Source organism: Leptonychotes weddellii, chromosome 10, assembly GCF_054177405.1.
Source record: "Leptonychotes weddellii isolate Sample4059 chromosome 10, ASM5417740v2, whole genome shotgun sequence".
Classification (NCBI taxonomy): domain Eukaryota; kingdom Metazoa; phylum Chordata; class Mammalia; order Carnivora; family Phocidae; genus Leptonychotes; species Leptonychotes weddellii.
The window spans coordinates 46,268,197-46,289,811 of NC_138378.1; the positions used below are offsets into that span (position 1 = coordinate 46,268,197).

The window sequence follows — 21,615 nt, forward strand, 5'->3', positions numbered from 1 at the left end:
TTTTTTTTTAAAAGATTTTATTTATTTATTTGACAGAGAGAGGCACAGCGAGAGAGGGAACACAAGCAGGGGGAGTGGGAGAGGGAGAAGCAGGCTTCCCGCCGAGCAGGGAGCCCGATGTGGGGCTCGATCCCAGGACCCTGAGATCATGACCTGAGCCGAAGGCAGACGCTTAACGACTGAGCCACCCAGGCACCCCTGGGTCTTTGTATTTTCTTCCTGTAGATCTTCCAAGTTCTACAGAAGCTTGGAATTAAGCACTTCAAAAACTACCAGGCACACCAGAGTGATCTACTCCTGAACCTGGACTTAGCCCATTGCCAGTGAAATTCTGCTCTGATGCTCCGGGGCATGCCAGCGAGGGGGGACCAAGGATGAAAAGCTCTCACGTGAGATCTGCAACAGCCTTGAAGGTCCTTGGCTCCTTCATGTGCCTCACTCTGCCCACACCCTCCAATGACTCCGCTTGCCCCATAGAAGCAAACCTCAAACACTAGCCGGGAATAGAGGCAAACCCCCCAGAACTGGCCCCTGTACCCCGTAACACACACACTTAAGGGGCTAGCCCTTTCTGCTCTGTTACCAGCTTCCCACTTATTCCCTGTGGTTGTGACCATCCCTGGATTCCTTGTGTGGCTTAAGGGTGTTCCAACTATGCCGGCTCTCAGCCCTGCTCAGTCCCTCGGATGTTTTGTATGTCCTCGTTGCCTTGAGTGAGACAGACTGCTTCACAGCCGACACTGACTCCCGGAAGCTCCGTCCCAGCGCCCAGCGTGCCCCTTCAGTGAGGGACTTATAGGCATCAGAGGGGAGGTGGAGTGTGGCTGTACCCCTGAATATATTCCCCAAATTGTCACATCTTCAACAGTTCTCCAAAGATAACGTATTGATTATTCACTCCTCCGGATGCAAGATCACGGTGAGATAATGCTAGGGCAGGACCCATGAACACCAGGTCCGCATGTGGTCAGATGGGAGTGGCACAGAGGGTCAAGGAGTGTTCCCCCGGCCCCCAGCTTCACTCCTTGGACATTCAACCCTGGCCAGGCCTCTGCTCAGTGAGAAGAGGGCCTGGGGAAGAGAGGTAAAATCTCCTCTTCTTTGCTTTTTGGTTTGTTTTTGTTTTTTCCTCTAGTTCTTCCTGCAGACATCTGCTGGGAAGCTATCTGATGGAGATGATCACACAGGCATTTAGCTTACTTGCTGATTGTTACAAACCTGACCACCTCCCTATCCTCTCTGCAAACTGTAACTCACAGGCATGGGACCATTGCCCTCAAGAGTGAGACCATTGTTCAGAGGGCAGCCGCAGGCAACGCTGACTCGGAAGGCAAGAAACAGGTGTCCATTCTTCTGTTTTTTAAGGACCAGGGTGTATGTGGGCCTGGCGAAGCAAGATTTCTATTCAAAACTGAGAAAACACTTATTGCCCCTGCTAAGAACCAGGTCCCATGTTCAATGCTTTCAATATTTACCCAGAATCTTTTGTTTTGTAGACAACTTGAGTATGGAAGCTTTGATCAGTGTGAATGTAGATTTGATCAAATGTTCACTTGTAATCCTTAACTTATTAATTTAGCTGTAATACATGTTACAAAATATATTCAATAATACATGAATGTAGAAATATTACTTTTTCCATTCTCTTATTTCTTCAGTTTTATTCAAACTCTTTATGTGGTGCTGACATAAGTATCTCTCATTACCAGAGCCAATTTTGAGGCTCTAAAGCAATTTTCTAAAGCACACAACTCTTAGTTCTTGACCAAGTTGAGATATCAAAATATCTATATTTCTATATATGGATATAGATATAAATAATGATGATAATGATAATATAGATATATAGATAATATAGATATATTATATCTCTATAATATAGATATATATAGATATAAAATAAAATATATTTATTTTAGAGGGGTGGAGAGGGAGAGAGAGTCATAAGCAGACTCCCTGCTGAGCATGAGCCTGACACGGGGCTCCCTCCCACCACCTTGGGATTAGGACCTGAGCCAAAACCAAGAGTCGGCTGCTTAACTGACTGTGCCCCCCAGGCACCCCAGAGATACAGAACTTTTTGAACAGTGTGGAAAATCCCACTCACATCACAAATATCCATTCTCATAATTAACTAAGTGCATGGTACGTGCTGAAGAATGCTTTGTGCAAGCACACCCTGAATGCCCCCGGTAATCACTATCTTGAGAATGTACAGATTCCATCCTCCCTCTCTATTTCCACCAAGCAGAATATGTAGAAGAATGTGTTATTCAGCATTCAAGATCAGGGGCTCAGGGTGTGACCAACCCAGAGTGTCTCCTCTGTAACAAAGAATGTCTGGGTGGCAGGCCTTGATCTCCTTGGAACACCCGCTGTGCAAGGAGGGAAAGGCTACATACAGATAGTTGCTAGGTTATTTGCTACACTATAAAAGCCTGCTGCATATAGATTCCAGGCTTAGGGTCCACTGGGGTCCACCTACATGCTAAGATAGTTGACTTTTTCATGCTTGAATAATCACTCTATTCCTTTCTTAATCAATCTTTATAAAGCCTGTGTGCTATGACATTCAATAGTTGAAAGTTAAGGTCATACGCTCAGGCTTATTATTAAACCTGTGCCAAATGTCTTCCTTTTCTTTTTTCAATAAATAATTCCTTAGGTGACCTCTACAGATATCCCAAACTGCATTTTTTAAGTCCCCCCCTCCCTTTTTAAAAGATTTTATTTATTTTAGAGAGAGAGAGAGAGAGAGCACACGAGGGAGCACGAGCAAGGGGGGAAGAGGTAGAGGGATAGGGAGAAGCAAGCAGACTCCCCTCTGAGCAGGGACCCCGATGTGGGGCTCAATCCCAGGACTCTAGGATCATGACCTGAGCTGAAGGCAGACATTTAACCCACTGAGCCACCCAGGCACCTCCAAGTGCTTTTCAAGTTTAAATGTTGTTCAAAATAAAGTAATTGAGATTGAATCTTTGTAATGACAAGTATTAGGTGACTTTTCTTCTGAGGAGTAAACTTTAAAAGAAGGAAAACCCTTTCCTTTATGTTAGGGAATATATGATATATTAACTTGTTTGATTATCACAGTGACACACTGAAAGGGTATAAAAGTGAAAGATAATTTTATAACAGAAGAGAATAAACCCTATTCACTGGTAGGGATTTGATGGCTATCAGACCAAAGATTTGGAATAATATCAAATATTATTGAGCATTTATAATAGGCTAGGCTCTTTCCTAAGCATTTTACATGAATTAACACATTTTTTAAAAAAGATTTTATTTATTTATTTTAGAGAGAGAGAGAGAGTGAGAAAGAGCATGAGAGGGGAGAGAGTCAGAGGGTGAAGCAGAATCTCCGCTGAGCAGGGAGCCCGATGCGGGACTTGATTCTGGGACTCCGGGATCATGACCTGAGCTGAAGGCAGTCGCTTAACTAACTGAGCCACCCAAGCACCCTGAATTAACTCATTTAATCAACAAAACAACACTATGTGGCTATACTTTTATTGATCCCATTTAAAATAAAAGGGAACCAAGGTACTAGGTATTTTGTCTAAAGTCCTTGATCTCATATCTCTTACTCATGCTAGACAACTGCATGAGAACATATATTTTGTTCCTTCTAAAAAAGTCTAGAATGTCAATGGTTGATTGCACATTAGAACCACCAAGTGATGATTGGGCCCTAACACAGACCAGCTCAAGCCACATCTCTGGTGGGTGAGGGGTGCTATTTTTTGTAAATGCCCCAGGAGATTCTAATGTGCCACCAAGTTGAAAACCCTCTGGCTAGATGGATGGTTCTCAGGAATCTAAATGAGATCTTAATAAACTATTACAATATCACCATCACAGTCTCTCAACTGAAACAAGTTGCAAAGTACAGATCAAGCAATGGAGAAGAAATGACAATAGAAATAAAGACACTAGAAGGCAATCCAGAGAGCTGGCGCCATTGTCCTTAGGAACAACAAAGGTTATGGTCTCTCGTCTGCCATGATAGAATTGAGGTGTGTCTCCATGTATACGGCCCCCTCCTGACAAGCATGTTGGCACTTCACTTTCAAATTGTGGGGTCATTTTAATCCATACAAATGATTGCTTCTTACCTGTATTTATTCTACCATTGCACAAACTTGCTTTGAATGAATACCTACAATGCACAAAACACCACGGGGAAATAGGAAAATAGGCAAGATGTGTTCCCCACCCTCAAGAAGCTCAGTCTATTAGAAAAGATAGTAAAATGTTGAGAAAAGTCAATGTAGAAAGGGATGACTTCTAGCCAGGGATCAAGAAAACTTTCCTGATGGAAGTGCTATTTCAGCTGGCCATTGTGGGAAATGAGGGTTCTTATTTTATTTTAATTTTAATTTTTTAAAGATTTATTTATTTCACAGAGAGAGAGAGAGTGCCTGCGAGTGGGGGGAGGGGTAGAGGGAGAGGGAGACAAGCAGACTCCCCACTGAGCGGGGAGTCCCACCTGGGGCTCCATCCTGGAATCCTGATATCATGACCTGAACCAAAACCAAGAGTCGGGGGGTGCCTGGGTGGCTCAGTTGTTAAGCGTCTGCCTTCAGCTCAGGTCATGATCCCAGGGTCCTGGGATCGAGCCCCACATCGGGCTCCCTGCTCTGCAGGAAGCTTGCTTCTCCCTCTCCCACTCCCCCAGCTTGTGTTCCCTCTCTCTCTGTCAAATAAATAAATGAAATCTTTGAAAAAAAAAAACAAAAACAAAACCAAGAGTCGGACGCTTAACTGATTGAGACACCCAGGCACCCCATAGTGAGGGGTTTTAAAGAGCAAAGAAAAGAACACAGAAGTAAACTCAGAGAATCACGTGAGTCAGTGCGAGGCAGCCCCCTGAGAACAGTGGTTAGGTTCCACTAGCGTTAGGTTAATGAGAGGAGGAGAAGGGAGAGAAGCAGCTGAAGTGCCCAGAGGTTCAAGACCTGGCCTCTTTGCTCTCAGATCTATTTCTTACCATTCCTCTGCTCTGTTCAGTATCTCATGGGGGCTCAGGCTGCATTTGCCAGCTCCCCAGCCAGCAGGCCTCCTGCTGTGTTTGCCAGGAGGAAGGGGCAGAAGGCTAGAGGCAGCAAGAAGAGAAGCGCCGTGGGTATGTATAGCCCTTTTCCTGCTCAGACCCAGCTCCAGCACCACCTGTTTCCTCCGTGGCTTCGGCTCCCACTGGACAGGCTCACAGGTGCTTACAGCACCTGCTGGTCACCCTGGCTTCAGTGCTCTGGCAACACCAGCTCCTATCTCTGACCCTCTAGACAATCAGACGATGGGGGTGCCTTACTCAGTCTGGGCTGCTATACTAAAGCACCATAGACTGGGTGGCTTATCAACAACAGGAATTTCCGTCTCACAGTTCTGGAGGCTGGAAGTCCAAGGTCAGGGTGCCACCATGATCGAGCTCTGATGAGAGCCCTCTTCTGGGCTGCAGACTGCCATGTTCTTACTGCATTCTCTCAAGGGGGTTGCGGGGAGGGCTCTTCAGTCCCTCAGAAGGACGCTAGTCCCATCTGCAAGGGCTCCACCTTCGTGACTTCACTGCCTCCCAAAGGCCCCATCTCCTAATACCACCACACTGGGGGGTGGCTGAAACATATACATTTTGGGGGGAACAGTAATTTTTTGCCCTTGCCAAACACTGGAGTGCTTCACCATCCCAGCGTCATCGCGATAAATTCCCTATATTATATTCTTTGGTGTTCTCTGGGTTTAAACTATCTTGAGTAATTGCTGTTTTTCTAGTTGGATCCTGACTGAATCAAGTGATCATTTCGGAGGAAAAAAAAATCTCACAGGGTCTTTAAGAACAGGAGGATTGCATGAGAGTCTGGTTTCAAGAATAACTCTATCAGTACAGACTTCATGCTTTGAATCCCAAACCTCTTCTGATGCTTCTTGTCTGACTTAGGTAGCATCCCACGTTGCAGACCACAGTTTCTGCCTTACTATTCACTTTTCTCTGGGTTTCTGCAATTCCATTCTCTGCTCTCTCTACTCCTTCTTGTTATTAGCCTTCCTTTTATCCTCCCTGCAGTGTGTCTCCCTGAACAAATTACTGTGGGTCCATGGCTTTGACATCACTCAATTAAGTTCTTCTGAGCCCCAGGTACAAATGTTGATTTTTCTACTGAACATCTTCAGCTGGGTATATATCTTAATGTGTCCAAAATAAAACCTCTTCTCTCCTCCTAGCCAAACTGCTTATCCTTCTTTTTCAACTAGTCTTGGTGTCTGTCTATAAGCAGCAAACTCAGTATTTGTATGTTAGAAATATCTTCATTTCACCTTCCCTCTTGAATGATAGTTTAAATGTGTACAGACTTCATGGTTGACATTATTTTTCCCTTTGTACTTTGAACTTGTTTCATTGTCCTTTGGCTTCTATTTTTAGCAGTTGAGATGTTTACTCATAATGTAATTGCTATTCTTTTAAAGTTGATATGTCTTTTCCCTTTGGTAACTTCTAGAAGTTTCTCTTTGAATTTGATGTTTTGCAGTTTCTCTGGTGGGAGTGCCTTGGTATGGATTTGTTTGTTAATATCTGAGGACTCATTATTTCTTTCCATTCAGAAAAGTTATAAGGCATGATTTCTTCAAGCACTGCTTCTACCCCTTTCTCTTTATTCCCTCCTTTTGACTCTTAGGTAGTCATATGTTGGATCTCTCATTCTTGATTCCATGTGTTTCATCTCTCATCCGGTATTTTCCACACCTCCGTGTTATATTCTTCCTGGTGTCAACTCCAGCTCTCAACAGATCAAAATCCAATGAGGTTTTTAAAACATTGCAATGTCTAAAATTTTCTTATTTCTAAAGTATATGTGTTGGGAAGTGGGCTGTCATGACATCGACACCACTTGTAATGTGGTCCGAGTCTTTTAAACTAATATACTCCTTTCCAGACCACCCAGCAACAATTTTCCCCAACATTTTCTCTTTCTCTTTTCTCATTCCACCCTGCAGTTACATGGGGACTGCTCAGGTTCTGTGTCCCATCCCTCTGGCTTCAGGGACTGGCCTGTGGTCCAGGCCCACCCAGTCATAGATCCTAATCCTGTTAGCTGTAGTCATGGGTTCCGGGATAGGATCACGAAGCGAGCTTGGCTAATTCTTCACTTTTCTCAGTGGAATGAGTGGTAAAAGTTCCCTTTCTTCTTGGGCAAGTGTTGGCAGACTATTTCTTCCAAGAACCAGCTAGCAAATATTTTAGGCTTTGCAGAACAAGAGGCAAAATAAGGATATGGTGTAGGTACTTCAATGGCAAGAGAGAAAACACATCTCTACAAGAATTTGGTTGACAAAATTCAAAATATAATAATAATGAGCACTATTTTTCATAATATAAGTCTATTAATAAGAGTAATAGAACTCTTTCTTGTGAGATACCATTTTGCTAATTTGCTGAGACGGTATGTATTTCATTACTTAAAATGTCTTTCTGTGCAGGGAAGTGCTGTCAAATACTAATATAAATCCATGATTTTATTGAGAACATTCATTCCTTGGAAAGCGGTGCTACAATTCTATGATTCTTGTGATACTTGCATTTAGCATGCCATTGCATTTAAAATGAATCACTTCCAGTGGAGGGTTGGCCGAAGCTCCTCAATTGCATAGCTCAATAGATTCTGCAATATGGAAATTTGCTTTTCGCTGCATCCAGATTTGACAAACACTGCTAGAACTGCAGGTTGAACTAAATATATATATATATATATATCTCCTCTGCAAATTTGTGTGGGAATGGAGATAACACTTCTTAACTTTTGACAGCGTGAGAAGTGTATGAAGCTGCTTGACACTGTGTGTGATTTAAATGTTAGTTGTTACTGAAATGGTTTTGCCACAGTTTAAGGGTTGGCATGTGTTGTTTTGCCTTCTAGTTTTTGGATGAATTCATTAAGAAACATTGTCAAGCCTGCAGCAGAAGTGAATTTCTGAAGCTATTCGACGTGTTTGATAATGGGGGTTCAGTGCCGTTCTTTTCGCTCAGAAATTCCACCTAAGCCCTGAGCTGAAACAGTACAACTTGGCCACTGCCAAGCCCTTGAATGCCGCGTGGCCAGGCCATTCAGGATAGTCAGCCTCCATCGGACAAAATATTCATGACACTGACACTGGTTAAGCCCATCAGAGTGAACAAGGTCCACTGTTGATTCTATTTGTTCAATAGCACATGAGATATTTATTTTCCACCCAAGCACCTACTGATGAATACTACAATGAGTAATTATAGGTTTTACATTTGTAGATTTGTCCAACGAAGCTCTTTTCCTGCTTCACACATTTAGATCACCAGCATAGCAACACATCTTAGCAGATTCCAGTTCAAGTTGTACTGAATTAGTATTTTCTTAGCCTCTTTGGAAATATTCTTACCTACAGCTCTTCCAGACTACAGGAACTAATTTTTTGGTTACTTCCAGCCATTGATTTCTTAAATAAACAACAACAGCTGAGCAACATTGATCAAGAGCAAAGAAAAACCACCTGAAATCACTTATATTTTTATTTTATTTTTGAGAGAGAGAGCATGGTAGAGGGGCAGAGGGAGAAAGAGAGAGAGAATCTTAAGCAGGTTCCATGATCAGCCCAGAGCCCGACGTGGGGCTCGACCCCATGACCCTGAGATCATGACCTGAGTCAAAATCAAGAGTCGGACACTTAACCGACTGAGCCACCGAGGCACCCCAAAATTACTTATCTTTTAAAAAAAGTCTTCAACTCTGTGTGGAACTGTTTCTCACCAAATGGCAATACATTTAAATAGGTTTATTTTCTCTGAACACATTTCCTTGGCTAAGGCTGTCAAATACGGTTTAATTAACTCACCATTGGTAAATAGGTTGTCCTTGCTTAGCTAACAAATGAGCTATGAGGAAATTTACTTTGCAGCCTTATTTTCCTGTTTCATTTTTGTGCAGGAATTCTGCTTGATGAGACTTTTTTTTTTTAAAGATTTTATTTATTTATTTGACAGAGAGAGAGACAGTGAGACAGGGAACACAGCAGGGGGAGTGGGAGAGGAAGAAGCAGGCTTCCCAAGGAGCAGGGAGCCCAATGTGGGACTCGATCCCAGGACCCTGGGATCATGACCTGAGCCGAAGGCAGATGCTTAAGGACTGAGCCACCCAGGTGCCCCGAGACTTTCTTTTTTAAATGTTCTAATTTTTCTAACTGCTGCTTTCTTGTGAATTGGGTGCTAAGTCTTGTAATGCCAACCTATGTCGTATTTACTTAGGATGCTGCAGTGTTACCACATGACAAAAGATGCTTTTTAGATGCTTTGCCATCTAAACCAGTAAAGTCATCTGCATTCTCCTGTGCCTTAAAAGCAGATATTCAAAGCCCACTTTTCTCTTCTTTTTTGTATTTTGGCATAATGAGTACGCACTGGTAATAAAACTTAAGACGTCAGGATCTACGGCAATTGAATGTTGTCGAGTCACAACCGTGTAACTGCCATGTGTGGTGTGCTGGGCAATGTTTAATGTGACGAATGTCATAGATGGTCTCTGTTGTGCCTACTCAACCCTGCCCTTGCCGTGCCGGTGCAACCAAATGAATGAGTGTGTTTATGCTCCAATAGAACTTGATAGACACGGAAATGTATATTTCATATCATTTTCATGTCACAAAATAGTATTCTCCTTTTGATTGCTTTTAACCATTTGAAATGTAAAATCATTCTTGACACGTAGGCAATACAAAAGCAGGAGGTCAGAAGGCTGTAGCTTGTTGACCCTGTATAGTAATCCTAGAACTCCTCTGGGCCATGCTTCCTTTCTTTAGGGGCAATGCTATTCAGGATAAGAGAATTCAAGTGTGCGTGCCTATGTGTGGGTGTCCATGTGAGTGTGGTAGAGATATATATATATATATATAGAGAGAGAGAGAGACAGTTATTGAGCTCCCAGTTCTAGGCCCAAAGGTCCCAGTATTTATTGTCCTTCCCTTGATTTTGTGAATAATTCCAGCTTCCTTCTTTTGAGGACAGACAAGTTTCAATTTTGTCATTTGCAACTGTAACTGTTTTAACAGTACTACTGAGTTTACTGATTGCCAGCAACCTTCACTTGGGTGAAAACATTTGCTTTTCAAATGTTAAGACAGATATAGGTGTAAGAGTAATAACACCACACCTGAAGTCTCCATTATTCTAATCTGATGAAAAACTGCTTCAGGGATGAGGAGGGTGAGTGTGACACTTCTCTTGGTGACCGACTTCCTTGTGGCACCCACTGTTAAATCACGACCTGCATTTTTGCAACATCTGCTGTGTGTGATCATCTTTATAAGGTGATATAACCCATGTAAAAATAGATATTTCCTTTTTCCTCATTTAGTGAAGGCAATTGTCAGCATGCCTTAGAGACCACATTTTCCGCATAACATTTCTGTTCCTGACAATGTGAAAAATAGGGAGGAAATGGTCAGAAAAGTTCAAAGCATTAGCAAGTCCAGATGTGAAGGATTTTATTGAAATCAACCAATAATCCTATTGCTCGTTATTGATGCTCTCGATCTAGCGTTAGTGTCAAAATTTTGAGGAAGAACACTTTTTACCAATGCGTATTTGTTGTTGTAAGAGCCAGCTCTTCTGAGCAAACGCTCTAACAAAGACAGCACTGATAAAAGCCAAGAGTGACTGATGTTAATGGAGTGTCATCTCCATGGCAGGCACTGTGTGTTCTTATACATACTGTCTCCAACCCTCTCAGCAACCCTGAAAGGTATGTACTAGTCAACACATTTTATAGATGGAGGCTAAGTACCATGTCCAGAGCCGCATCGGCTGTGGGGTCAGAATTGGAATCTGCATTCGTTTGACTTTAAATATGAAATACTGTGCCCTCTCATCCTCACCCACGGTGTGGCTGCAAGCCATCCTTTGGTAGGGTAATGCAGAGCTCTCTGTTACAGAAAACGTTAGTCTAAATTGCTAAGGAAGGCTTACCATGCTTTCTCATGGTACCATGCATAAATACATCTCTCTTCTCAGCAGAAGGGGACATAAGAGTATGGGCATCAGAAAAATCCTTGAGGGGCACCTGGGTGGCTCAGTCGTTGAGCGTCTGCCTTCGGCTCAGGTCATGATCCCAGAGTCCTGGGATCGGGCCCCGCATCGGGCTCCCTGCTCGGCGGGAAGCCTGCTTCTCCCTCTCCCGCTCCCCCTGCTTATGTTCCCTCTCTCTCTGTGTCTCTGTCAAATAAATAAAATCTTTAAAAAAAAAAAAAATCCTTGAGTGCTCCAAGCTGTCACCAATGCCTATGACAACATGCACAAGTTACAATAATACGTCCTCTTTTTTTTCCAAAGAAAGGATGTTGCCGTGAGGATAAAGGAAGGGTCAGATGCTGAACTGCTCACAGTAGTGACCACAATGTAATCAGACACACATACCTTTATGTTCTATAAAGCTTCAGAAGGCTTCTCAAGCCAACTAAAAGGAACTTCTCAGTAAGAGCTCATACAAATTGTGTATGCAATGTTACAGGCTACTCTACAAGGCTCATGCTTCTTTGTAGTATGACATTGCTTTAATTTCAGCAAACCACAAAGTAAATAGCCACCTCTGTTTGATAAAATAATTCAGAAGGATTTCCTTAGGGAGACTTTGGCAGACATCTTCGAAAGGGCTCTGGTGGGTATCTTAGTGTTATTTTTTTTAATTGTAAGAATAGAAACTGAGGGTTCTAGAGGGGAGGGGGGTGAGGGGATGGGTTAGCCCAGTGATGGGTATTAAGGAGGGCACGTATTGCAATGAGCACTGGGTGTTATACAAAAACAATGAATCGTGGATCACCACATCAAAAACTAATGATGTATGGTGACTAACATAACATAATAAAAAAAATTAAAAAAAATAAAAAATAAAAATGAACAAAACAGACAAAAAAATTGTAAGAATACATTTATTGTACCAGAAGAGAATACCCAACCAGAAAAGCCACATTTCTGTTACATAATTACAAGGTCACGACATTCAGATTCTTATCACTTTCAAGTGAGGATAGAAAGTAGGAGTGATCCTCTTTTTTTGTTGTTGTGGTAAAATACACATAACATGAAATTTACCCTTTTCACCATTTTTAAGCACATGGTTTGGGGGCATTAAGGGCTTTTGTACTGTTATGCGACCATTGCCCCCATCCGTTCCCGGAACTTTTCATCTGTCCTAATGACCCATCAACTATGCCTCCCCATTCTCCTCTCCCTCGGTTTCTGGCAGCCACCACTCTACTTTCTGCCTCTATGAAGGTGTCGACTCCACGTGCCTCGTAATATGGAGTCGAGCAGTGTTTGTTCTTCTGTGACTGGCTTATTTCACCACTTAGCACAATGTTCTCAAGCTTCCTCCAAGCTGCAGCCTGTGTCAGAATTTCCTTCCTTGTCAAGGCTGAATAACATTCCATTGCATGCATACCACATTTTGTTTATCCATTCATGCACTATGAACATCTGGGTAGTGTTACTTTATTTTAATTTTATTTAGCCATTCACCTAGGGATATCTCTTTTGAAGTTCTTTTCCAGTGAACATCTCCCTTAAGCAAACCCAGCATTCAGGACCCTGGAATATGAAGGGAGGGAAGGCCTCTGGCAATTTCTTGAGCTGCTATGTTATCACTGCTTAATGCTTCACCTGTATAGGAAACAAGGCTTACTTACCTTTAAAATGAAATAAACTGACATCTACTTGTACTGGATCTTCTGTCTGCTCCCCCTTCCCACTCTGGATTTTATTCTGCCCAAACACTTTCGTGTTGTCCCATTAACACTGAAAAATTCCCCATCTCAGCCTGGAGTTCTGACACTACCTTATGCTGGAGATCTTCTACCCCCCTGAGGTCTCTGCCTTCCCCTGATGTTGGTAATTGAAAAGCAATCAGGAAGCTGCACATGAAGTACAACATAAAGTAACTGATTTTTTTTAAACATATGTCTAAATGTATGCTGTCCTTCAAAATTATCACACTCTTCAAAATGTCTGTAGAACTATCTTCACACCTATGTTATGAGTTCTATTATTTTACAATCACAGGGTACTGTCATGGCTGCTTACCTCGTCCCCTACTTAATTCTGTCCCATCCCAACCTTCTGAGCTGCTGTCATCGACTAGGGGTCCAGTCAGTGAAGTACAAGTGGAAGATGTGAAGACGCGGACTATTTTATGCCTGTTTTTTTATGCATCAGATGCTTGCCTGCTTGAAGTGCTTTACTCAGTGATAATTAGTTGTGTACCAGAAAACTCACTCAGAGCAGGTCTCATTGTTATAACTCCATGGCTTCATATGCTTACAGGGAAGCCATTTTCTTTTTTTAATATTTTATTTATTTATTTATTTATTTATTTATTTATTTATTTATTTATTTATTTTATTTATTTATGATAGAGAGAGAGACAGACACAGAGAGGAAGCAGGGGAGAGGAGCAGAGGGAGAGGGACAAGCTGACTCCGTGCTGAACACGGAGCCCGACACGAGCCCGATCTCACGATGTTGAGATCATGACCTAGGCCAAAATCAAGAGTCGGTCATTCAACCAACTGAGCCACTCAGGTGCCCCGGGAAACCATTTTCTTACTGTCTTCTCCCCTACCTTCTTGCTGTGTCACTACATCTCACCCCACTCCTGGCCATGTATACCACATACAGTTGTGCAGGTGGTGCACTGATCAATCTCACAATATCACAGACAACATAGATTTATATATTTACTATGACAACTTCCTGCCAGATAGAAGTAAGGTGTATTGAGAAAGAAAGGCTTTTTTTCTGCTTCTTATGAGAATGCCATATTTTGCATTCTCTGCTTCTGAAGATCACATGCAGGTGCTTGCTTACACACATGCACATGCGTGTGTGTGTGCACATACACACACAGAGAATTTTCTCTCCTGACCACTCTTTGTGCCTAAAAATTCTCATTTTAAGCTTTCTTCCCTAATATATAAAGTATCATAGGTCTAAAAAGCATGGTTTAGTGGCTGATACCTAATCCACTGAGTAACTGATTAGTTTACTGTTGTCTTATAGGACAGTGCTCTGACCAAAGTCCTAGGTCAGTTTTCAGGAGCTCATTATTACCATGCTGTCTTCCAGCTCCTTGGTTATTCGAGTCTGGAATAGAGGACTGCCTTTACACTGGACGAGGAAGGATGCTGCTTGTAGGATATGATATGGAGGCTTTGCTCCAAATAATCTCCTCCAAAGGTAGTTTTTAGTACTTATAATTCACTAAAACATCCCTGAACTACAAGGAAACTTGCAGATAGAACCAGGACAACCAAAAGAGCCCTGGGTCTCCCAGGCCCTGCCCCACTCTTGCCCAGCCACGCAGGCAGCACGAACATCACAGCCTGTCCCCTGCTGCATCTGGATGCAGGAGCCCTTCCTAACTCCTGCTTCAGGCAACCCCTACGTTGCTACTGCAGTTGGCATGCATTTGAAACCTTGTCGCCAATTCTGAATTCTAGACCAGGAGTCTCATTAAAATGCAAACACCTGCCCGGAAAAATACTTTCAGTCTTCACTGAGTAACACCTCACGAAAACCTGTCACCCCGGCATACGACATGAGAGTCTTATGTGATTTAATTTTTCTCCCCTTTGACCTCTACAATCAACTAGAACTTCCACTGTTCTACTTCTGAAATAACCCTCAAATTTATCTCCATGCCCTTTCTACCATGACTCCTGGCATGTTCCTGCTCCTGTCCACCTGGGCTGTTGTGCTCCTCCCGTGGCCGTTCCTGGTCTGGCTTTTGCTGCCAGGAGACCTGGTGGACAATGGATGCTGCTGCCCTGGGGATGGGGGGTGGTCACACCCCATGTCTACAGACTAAAGACCAGCCCCTGAGCCTAATCGGGCTTGGGAAGATATTTTACGGGTGACACCAGAGTATTTCGTAGAAGGGGAACTAAGGTCTTCCTCGTTAGTATAGTGGTGAGTATCCCCGCCTGTCGTAGAAGGGGAACTATATTTGCTTAGAAAGATAGGAAGGGGAGGCCACCAGGGTATGGACTAAACAAGGGGAAACAAAGTGCACTGCATAGAGATAAATAGGAATTCCAGGGTTGGGGTGGGATTGGAGGGGGTGTCTGAGCATGGGGGGAAGGGCAGAGGAGAAAGGAGAAGACAGGTGTGTGTGTGTATGTGTGTGTAGGGGGGAAGGGACGGAAGACTGCAGATGGCCATCCCCAGGTGGTGCAGGGTCAAAGAACTCTTAGGTGACACTGCTGTACGTGAGTAATATAATCAGATGATGAAGCAAATGGACGGTGGATGGCAGGAGCCAGGTTCTCTCTGGGAGGAGCGGCGGGGTTGGGGGGGGGGGGGCAGGAGGCTAGAGGGATCCACGTGGCAACGGACTGGAGTTGGAGACATCAGGAGGAACGCATTCCGGGACTGGGGCAGGAAATATACAAGCTGAACCTGGAGCACTTGCAGTGCCAGAAAGTAAGGATGATGGACTGGGTAATTAAATAATTGGGTATTTATGAATGGGTTTGATGAGGCAAGACTCCCTTAATGGAGAATCCCAGATAATTTATACAGATAGGACCCCCTCAAGGAGGGGGTGCATAACTTCCCGCTTCGCACGTGTAGGCTATGCAGAGCAGCTTTCCTGTAAGGAGGACAGGATAGGAAGGGGACAAAGAATAGCTGTGCAGCGGAGGAACCTGACAAATATACCTTAGCCAGGCCAGCAAGGCCATCAGACAGTCAACAGATCATGTTGACAGGATGAAGTTGACGTGAAGGGACATAAATTCTATGTGAATGCAAGACGTCAATGACAGGGGAAAATGGGGGCCTGGGAAAGCTCTGTACTACTTTCTCAATTTTTCTGCAAGTCTAAAGCTGTTATTATTATTATTTTTCTTGAAGTATAAAGCTGCTCAAAAAAATAAAGTGTATTTTTTTTAAAAAAGACTCATAAGAATGGGAATGTTAGATATGCAATTTCAAACTGTTCATTGGCTGGCATATTAAACCCTCCTGCATCCCCAAGCCTGACTGAAGGTCTAGTGCACTCACCCATGCCGGAGTGACGGTGGGGCGGGAAACAAAGACCTACCTCCCGTCTGTCCCTCTCCCAAGACCCGTGGCAGTCATGTCCTCTACAAAGGGACTCCAGGGCAGATACCAGGATCAGTGCCCAGCAGGAAACCAGCAGTGACCTGGGGCAGAACTGGCGTGGCATGGAGGAGAGCATCACGACAGACAGCTCCAGGGTAAACCTGGACCCACTCTGCTTTCTCAAATACCTTAGCAGAAGATGTGTCGGCCAAGGTCTCCTCCGGAAAACTATTCTAAGTATTTCAAACAGAAGGAATGTATTACAGGAGATTGGTGACAATGCTGTTGGAAGGCTTAAGAAGACAAAGAAGAGGGATTTTGGAGGCATCAGGAAGAATGGAGTGATACCCAGAGATGAGAAGCAGTGAATGGCCGGGGCTGATCAGCCCTGGAATCACCTGGAAGAGAAGCCTTGATTCTCTGACAAGATGCTCTGGACTGCTGGGGTCTGGAATCACCCACCTTTGCTAGCAAATGGCTAATGCTAGCAAATGGCTAATGCTAGCAACTTCCAGCAACCACTAGCAATGGCCACCCTTGGGAGCCAGAAGCAGAAGACGTGTCTTCCTGCCGGTCTTCCACCAGGACCTCCGAGGGGCAGATCCTGCCAGTGGCTGGACAATGCAGTGCACGCACTCCCAGCCCCACAGAACAGAACAGAGACCCCAAGTACAGATGGAGGCTGAGGCGACCGGTAAGTAGCCAGCAAAGAAAGTGACCCTTGACCAGGACCTGACGGACTCCTTGTTTGTACTAACCCTCAAGGCCTTCCAGAATCTTTCCCCTCCAACATTTGTATCTTCTCTTTTCAATCCCTGCCCCTCCAGCCAACCAAACATCCCCACTGTGTCCTCTGGGATCCTTTCCCTCCCCAGCGCCCCTGTCCTTGCTATTTCCTGAGCGAGACCGCTGCTCAAGGTGCGTGGGTAAAAATCTTACCTGAGCTTTCAAATTCTGCTCATGCTGCTCCTATTCTGCCAAACTTCCTCTCCCTGCTCTTCCTGGACGCAGAGGTGTGCTGGTTAAAAGGGAAAAAAAAAAAAAAAGGAGAAAGAAGAAGCAGCCCTGAATTATAGCCACTGCTCATTTCCATGGTATAAACACTCTCGCTGGAGCTGTTGCTACCCAACTTGGGTGAGCATGTACCCGCGGACCCGGTGCCCCATACTCCCAAGGGGCAGTGTGTCTGTCTGGTGAAATTCCTTCACCATCCACGGAGCCTGTCCCACAGCACTCACCACTTGCTACCAGGAATTACAGTTGTTTCTGCGCATGTCTTCACTCTCCCGCCAAAAAGCATCCTGGCCTAGGGGAAAGGCATGGGCTAAAACCCCATTCCCAGGCTCCCAGCTACTGCCTAAACTCTCGGGGCTTCCGTCCCTCCTCTATTAAACTCAGCCACAGCAACAGCACCCCTATACCACAGGGCTATTATAGGACTTACAAGAGCCCACATGTCAAAGCACCTGGCGTAACAGTCTCTGGCCTGTGATAGAGGTGTAATGAATGTTGTTTCCTGCCCTTCTTAGGTTTTTAGCAATCCAGGACAGGAGCCGTATTATGATTTTGTTTTTAGTTACCCCTTGGAACTAGTAACTGCTCAAAAATACTCTTGTTAACATATCCATAGGAAGAATGAAGTCCTTGGTAGCAAGGGCAAGGTGGGGGTGGGGACGTGAGCCTAGACCTGTTGGGGGAAATGGAGGTGGGCCGGTTGGAAAAAGACAAGGGGAAACAGAGAAGAGGGGCAGAGGGAATGACAGACCCAAGCCCACGGTTTCCCTGATGAGTTTGGAGGGCCTCTTTGGCACGTCCTTTCCCTTGTGTCTTTGCACTTCCACTGGGCACAATGTGTACTATCACCTACTCCCCAATTCTGGCTTTGGTTGGGCTGGAAATCAGAGTCCCGGGCCACCAACAGCTTTCTTGGTGGTAATGATGGCCGCAGCAGGATTTTACCTGCAGCAGCTGATGACATTTCCAAATACTTACTCTGGTGGGGCAGGAGAACGTGACAATGGTATACAGTGGCAGAAAAAATGCTCAACTAGGAATGTGATTCAGTTTTGTAGAGAAATAGCGTGTATTTCACAATGCGGCCCTGTTTGAATTGGTGGATACCTATCAACTAAACCCTGCCTACTAACCAAATATGCTTGAAATCTACTCACAGCTCCAATCTGATTTTCCCAGTAGGGCGAGTGTCAACAAAATCTTTTCTCACATCTCTGCTCCTCACCTTTAATCTAAAAATCACAGTATCCTAAAATCAGAGGAGCCCAGAGCCCTGCCTGCTCTAGGCGCTTCAGTGCAAAGTCATAGATGGAACCCAAACCCAGAATGTTAATGATAGGTAAACTAAGATTCACAGGCAAAAAGCGATTTGTTCCAGGCTCACAGGTGGGCTCTAGAAACCCTGCCACTGTGGGAACCTAGGCTTCTGGCTCCCACAGTAGGGCTCTCTCTGCCTCCAAAGGAAGTAAAGGAAGTGTCACCCAGCAGCTTCCTTTGATACTTCAGACTGGGATCTGGGCTTCTTGAAAGTAGTCCACTCCATTTGTGGGCAGCATGACAGCAGGATGGCTCTTCCCATGGCAAAACTGCTCAGCATGTTTCCTCCCATTCAGTGATTCTCAGCAAGTTACTGGGCGAGCCCAGGGATGAGGGGAAGGTTGTATTTGAATCACACAATCACAGCATTTGCTCTGTGTAGTTTCAAGGCTGTAACATAGGACTGCTTTGATTTATTGCTAGTTGTTTATTATTCTTGGAGATTTCTAATAAAGCTAACACAAAGTATTTGATTTTGGCAAAATGGCCTGGCATTCCAAGGACGCTGCTGGCTCCTCTGATTTCTCCCTGTGGCTGAGTATCAGCACTTCTAGCTAGTAGCTCCCCAACATTTTCTGGGTCTCATCTGACTTGGCATCACAGGTCTGTGCGTACCATCTTTTCTTCTCTGTCAGGGCCAGCTTTCTGCAGCTCCGATGACGAGCTTCTGGTATCTGTGTACCTTAGGACACACTTCCTTGTTTGTAGCTGGCATTCAATAAATGCTTATGGAATAAATACATTCAGCCACCACACACGTAATCTGTACACCACCGCAGTTCACCTCCCTAACTACTTGACTATATATGCACTCAACAAAAAGCTTGGAATGAAACACATGTGCTGACATGTTCAGTGTTTTTCTAGAGGCAGAGACAAAGCGCGGTTTCATTCCTTCCTTTTCCTGGTTTATCCTTATACCACCAGCATTACGTTTTCATAATAATAACAAACTATTTTTAGAAGAAAGACATCCCAGTCCATCATAGCAGTGAAAAAAGCAACGCATCGGTTTGACTTTAGCACTGTTTAGAGGATTAATAATTTTCGCTGCCGCTATTGTTACTGAAGACAGCCCACAGAACTAGTCAACTTTCTGAAAGAGGCGTTCTAAGGACTTCAAAGACATGGCTAAATTTAGCATAAATATTTCTTTTCATCGCCACATACGACTGCCCACCGCTTGCCACCCGCTGGCCCAGCTTCGGAAACCCAGCGACCGCGATCCCGCCCTCGGGTAGGGAACGCACCTCTTAGGTACAGAATCCCGGCCGCACCTCCGGGGAAAATATGCCGGCTCGCGCATGCGCCGCGCCCGCTCCGCCCAGCCCCGCCCCCGGCTCGCAGCCACATTCTTCGAAAACTGAGTTAGCAGCCGCAATTGCGCCTGCGGGGAGAGGGGCGGAGGGGCGGGGCGTTGGGAGGGCGAGGGAGGAGGCGGGGCGGAGGCGGAGTCGCGCGTGCGCGGTGGTGCCACCAGCAGGAAACCCGGCGCGCGGGGGCGGGACCGCGCGGGCCGGGGGCAGGGGGCGGGGCTCTCCGGGGCCGCCGCCGCTGCCGCCGCCGCTGCCGCCGCCGTCCCAGCCGCCGCGCATTGTGCAGCAGGCGGCCCCTGCGCGGTAGGGCCCTGGACCCGCGCGGCTCCTGGGGATGGTGAGCAAGGCGCTCCTGCGCCTCGTGTCTGCCGTCAACCGTAGGAGGATGAAGCTGCTGCTGGGCATCGCGCTGCTCGCCTACGTAGCCTGTGAGTTCGCGCCGGGGCCGGCAGGGAGCCCCATTCATTCCCGGGCGCCGCGGTGGCGGGGCCGGGTGCCGGCGGGCTGCGTGCGGCCCCGGAGCGGCCCTGTTGTCCGGTCTCCCGTCCCGCACCGGGCGGGACCTGCGCTCCCTGCTTTCACCCCTTTTCGGGGGTTGCGGACCGGTCTCCCCCTTTCCGCTCTTGTGGCAAAGCAGCTGGCCAACTTGGGCGCAGACCTTCCAGCGCTTAGGCCCCGGCGCGGAGACCGGGCGGCCGGGCGGAGGGGTCCTTGCCCCGGGGCTCTGGGACAGCCGGGCCCCTGCGGGGCGAGACGCCTCCGGCCTCGGCCGACCTCGCGCGCGCGGCCTCAGCCCGCTGCCTCCGCACCCCTCCCGACGTGTGGGACTGCTGTCCACGTCGCCCCGGCAGCCGGTGAGGGTCCAGCCGGCGATTCCCGAGCGTGCCGCGCGAGGACACCCTGGGAACAGCCGCGGCCGTGCCGCCGTGTTGGTTAAGTAGGATAAAAATACTGTTGCCGTTGGCAGAGCCCTCGCTTCGACTGTTTGCTCCGCAGGAAAATTACTCAGCATTTAACTACTGGGGAGCCAAGTGTTGCTGGCCCCCGCCGGCCGGTGGCCGCGCCCAGATGTCCGGGTGCGCGGGGTCCCCGGGGCGCGGCGGGTCGGCCCCGTGGGGAGGCGCAGCGCAGGGAGACCCAGGGCGGCGCTTTGCTGTGTACGGTGTGTGCGGTTCTCGTCTCAGTCATGACTCCCAGCCTCTGCCTGAGACAGGGCAGGAGGGGCAGTTCGCAGGCAGGTAGTCATGACTCCCAGCCTCTGCCTGAGACAGGGCAGGAGGGGCAGGTCGCAGGCAGGTGGTAGACCCTTGTCTTCTTAGAGGCGGAAACTGTCCTTTGCTTGCTTGCTTTTTTTTTTTTTTTTAAAGATCTACTCGATGGGAGTATATTTTAATTGTTGCTATTAATAGTTTACCAACTACCACAGTTGGACTAGAAATAGCTCCCAGTGTGAGCTCCGTTTGAATCCTAGCCACCAGACAGATAACACTCTTAAATGAAACAACCTGCTAACCGGTTTAGTTACCAAGATCTGATTCCAGAGGTGACAGGGGACTTGAGAAAGTGACTTCAATTGAGCTCTAGGAGGACATGTGTTATTCAGACCCAGGCTGTCCAGCATAGCCCTGCTCTTCCAGGAGGTGGAGCAGAGAAAGCTCCAGCAGGGCTCTTAGATCCTAGACAGTTTCAAGCCGGGGATGGGAGTTAGATGTGAGTAGTTTGAAAGGGAGAAAGCTACCCTTAAGTGTTTGTGGTCAATCTTGAGTAAGAAAGCTGACCAGGGGAAAGATCACTTAAAATTGCATAATTATTGTTATGAAATAATAATACCTAAATTTGCTGAGTGTTTAC

General features: G+C 46.0%; 1 protein-coding gene and 1 long non-coding RNA gene across 2 annotated transcripts in view; one reads left to right on the forward strand and one right to left on the reverse strand.

Moving 5' to 3' along the window:
* Positions 1-19,765, reverse strand: part of LOC115936800 (uncharacterized) — a 55,486-nt gene extending 35,721 nt beyond the window's left edge. The window contains exons 1-2 of the long non-coding RNA XR_014149206.1: positions 19,699-19,765; positions 17,057-17,135 (exon numbers count right to left, since the gene is read on the reverse strand). This is a non-coding gene — a long non-coding RNA (uncharacterized LOC115936800). The remainder of the gene's footprint in view (positions 1-17,056; positions 17,136-19,698) is intronic.
* A 228-nt stretch (positions 19,766-19,993) lies between these two features.
* UXS1 (UDP-glucuronate decarboxylase 1) overlaps positions 19,994-21,615 on the forward strand; it is an 84,287-nt gene continuing 82,665 nt past the window's right edge. The window contains exon 1 of the mRNA XM_081833313.1: positions 19,994-20,192. Coding sequence (XP_081689439.1) covers positions 20,099-20,192 — 94 coding nt within the window. The 5' untranslated portion in view covers positions 19,994-20,098. The remainder of the gene's footprint in view (positions 20,193-21,615) is intronic.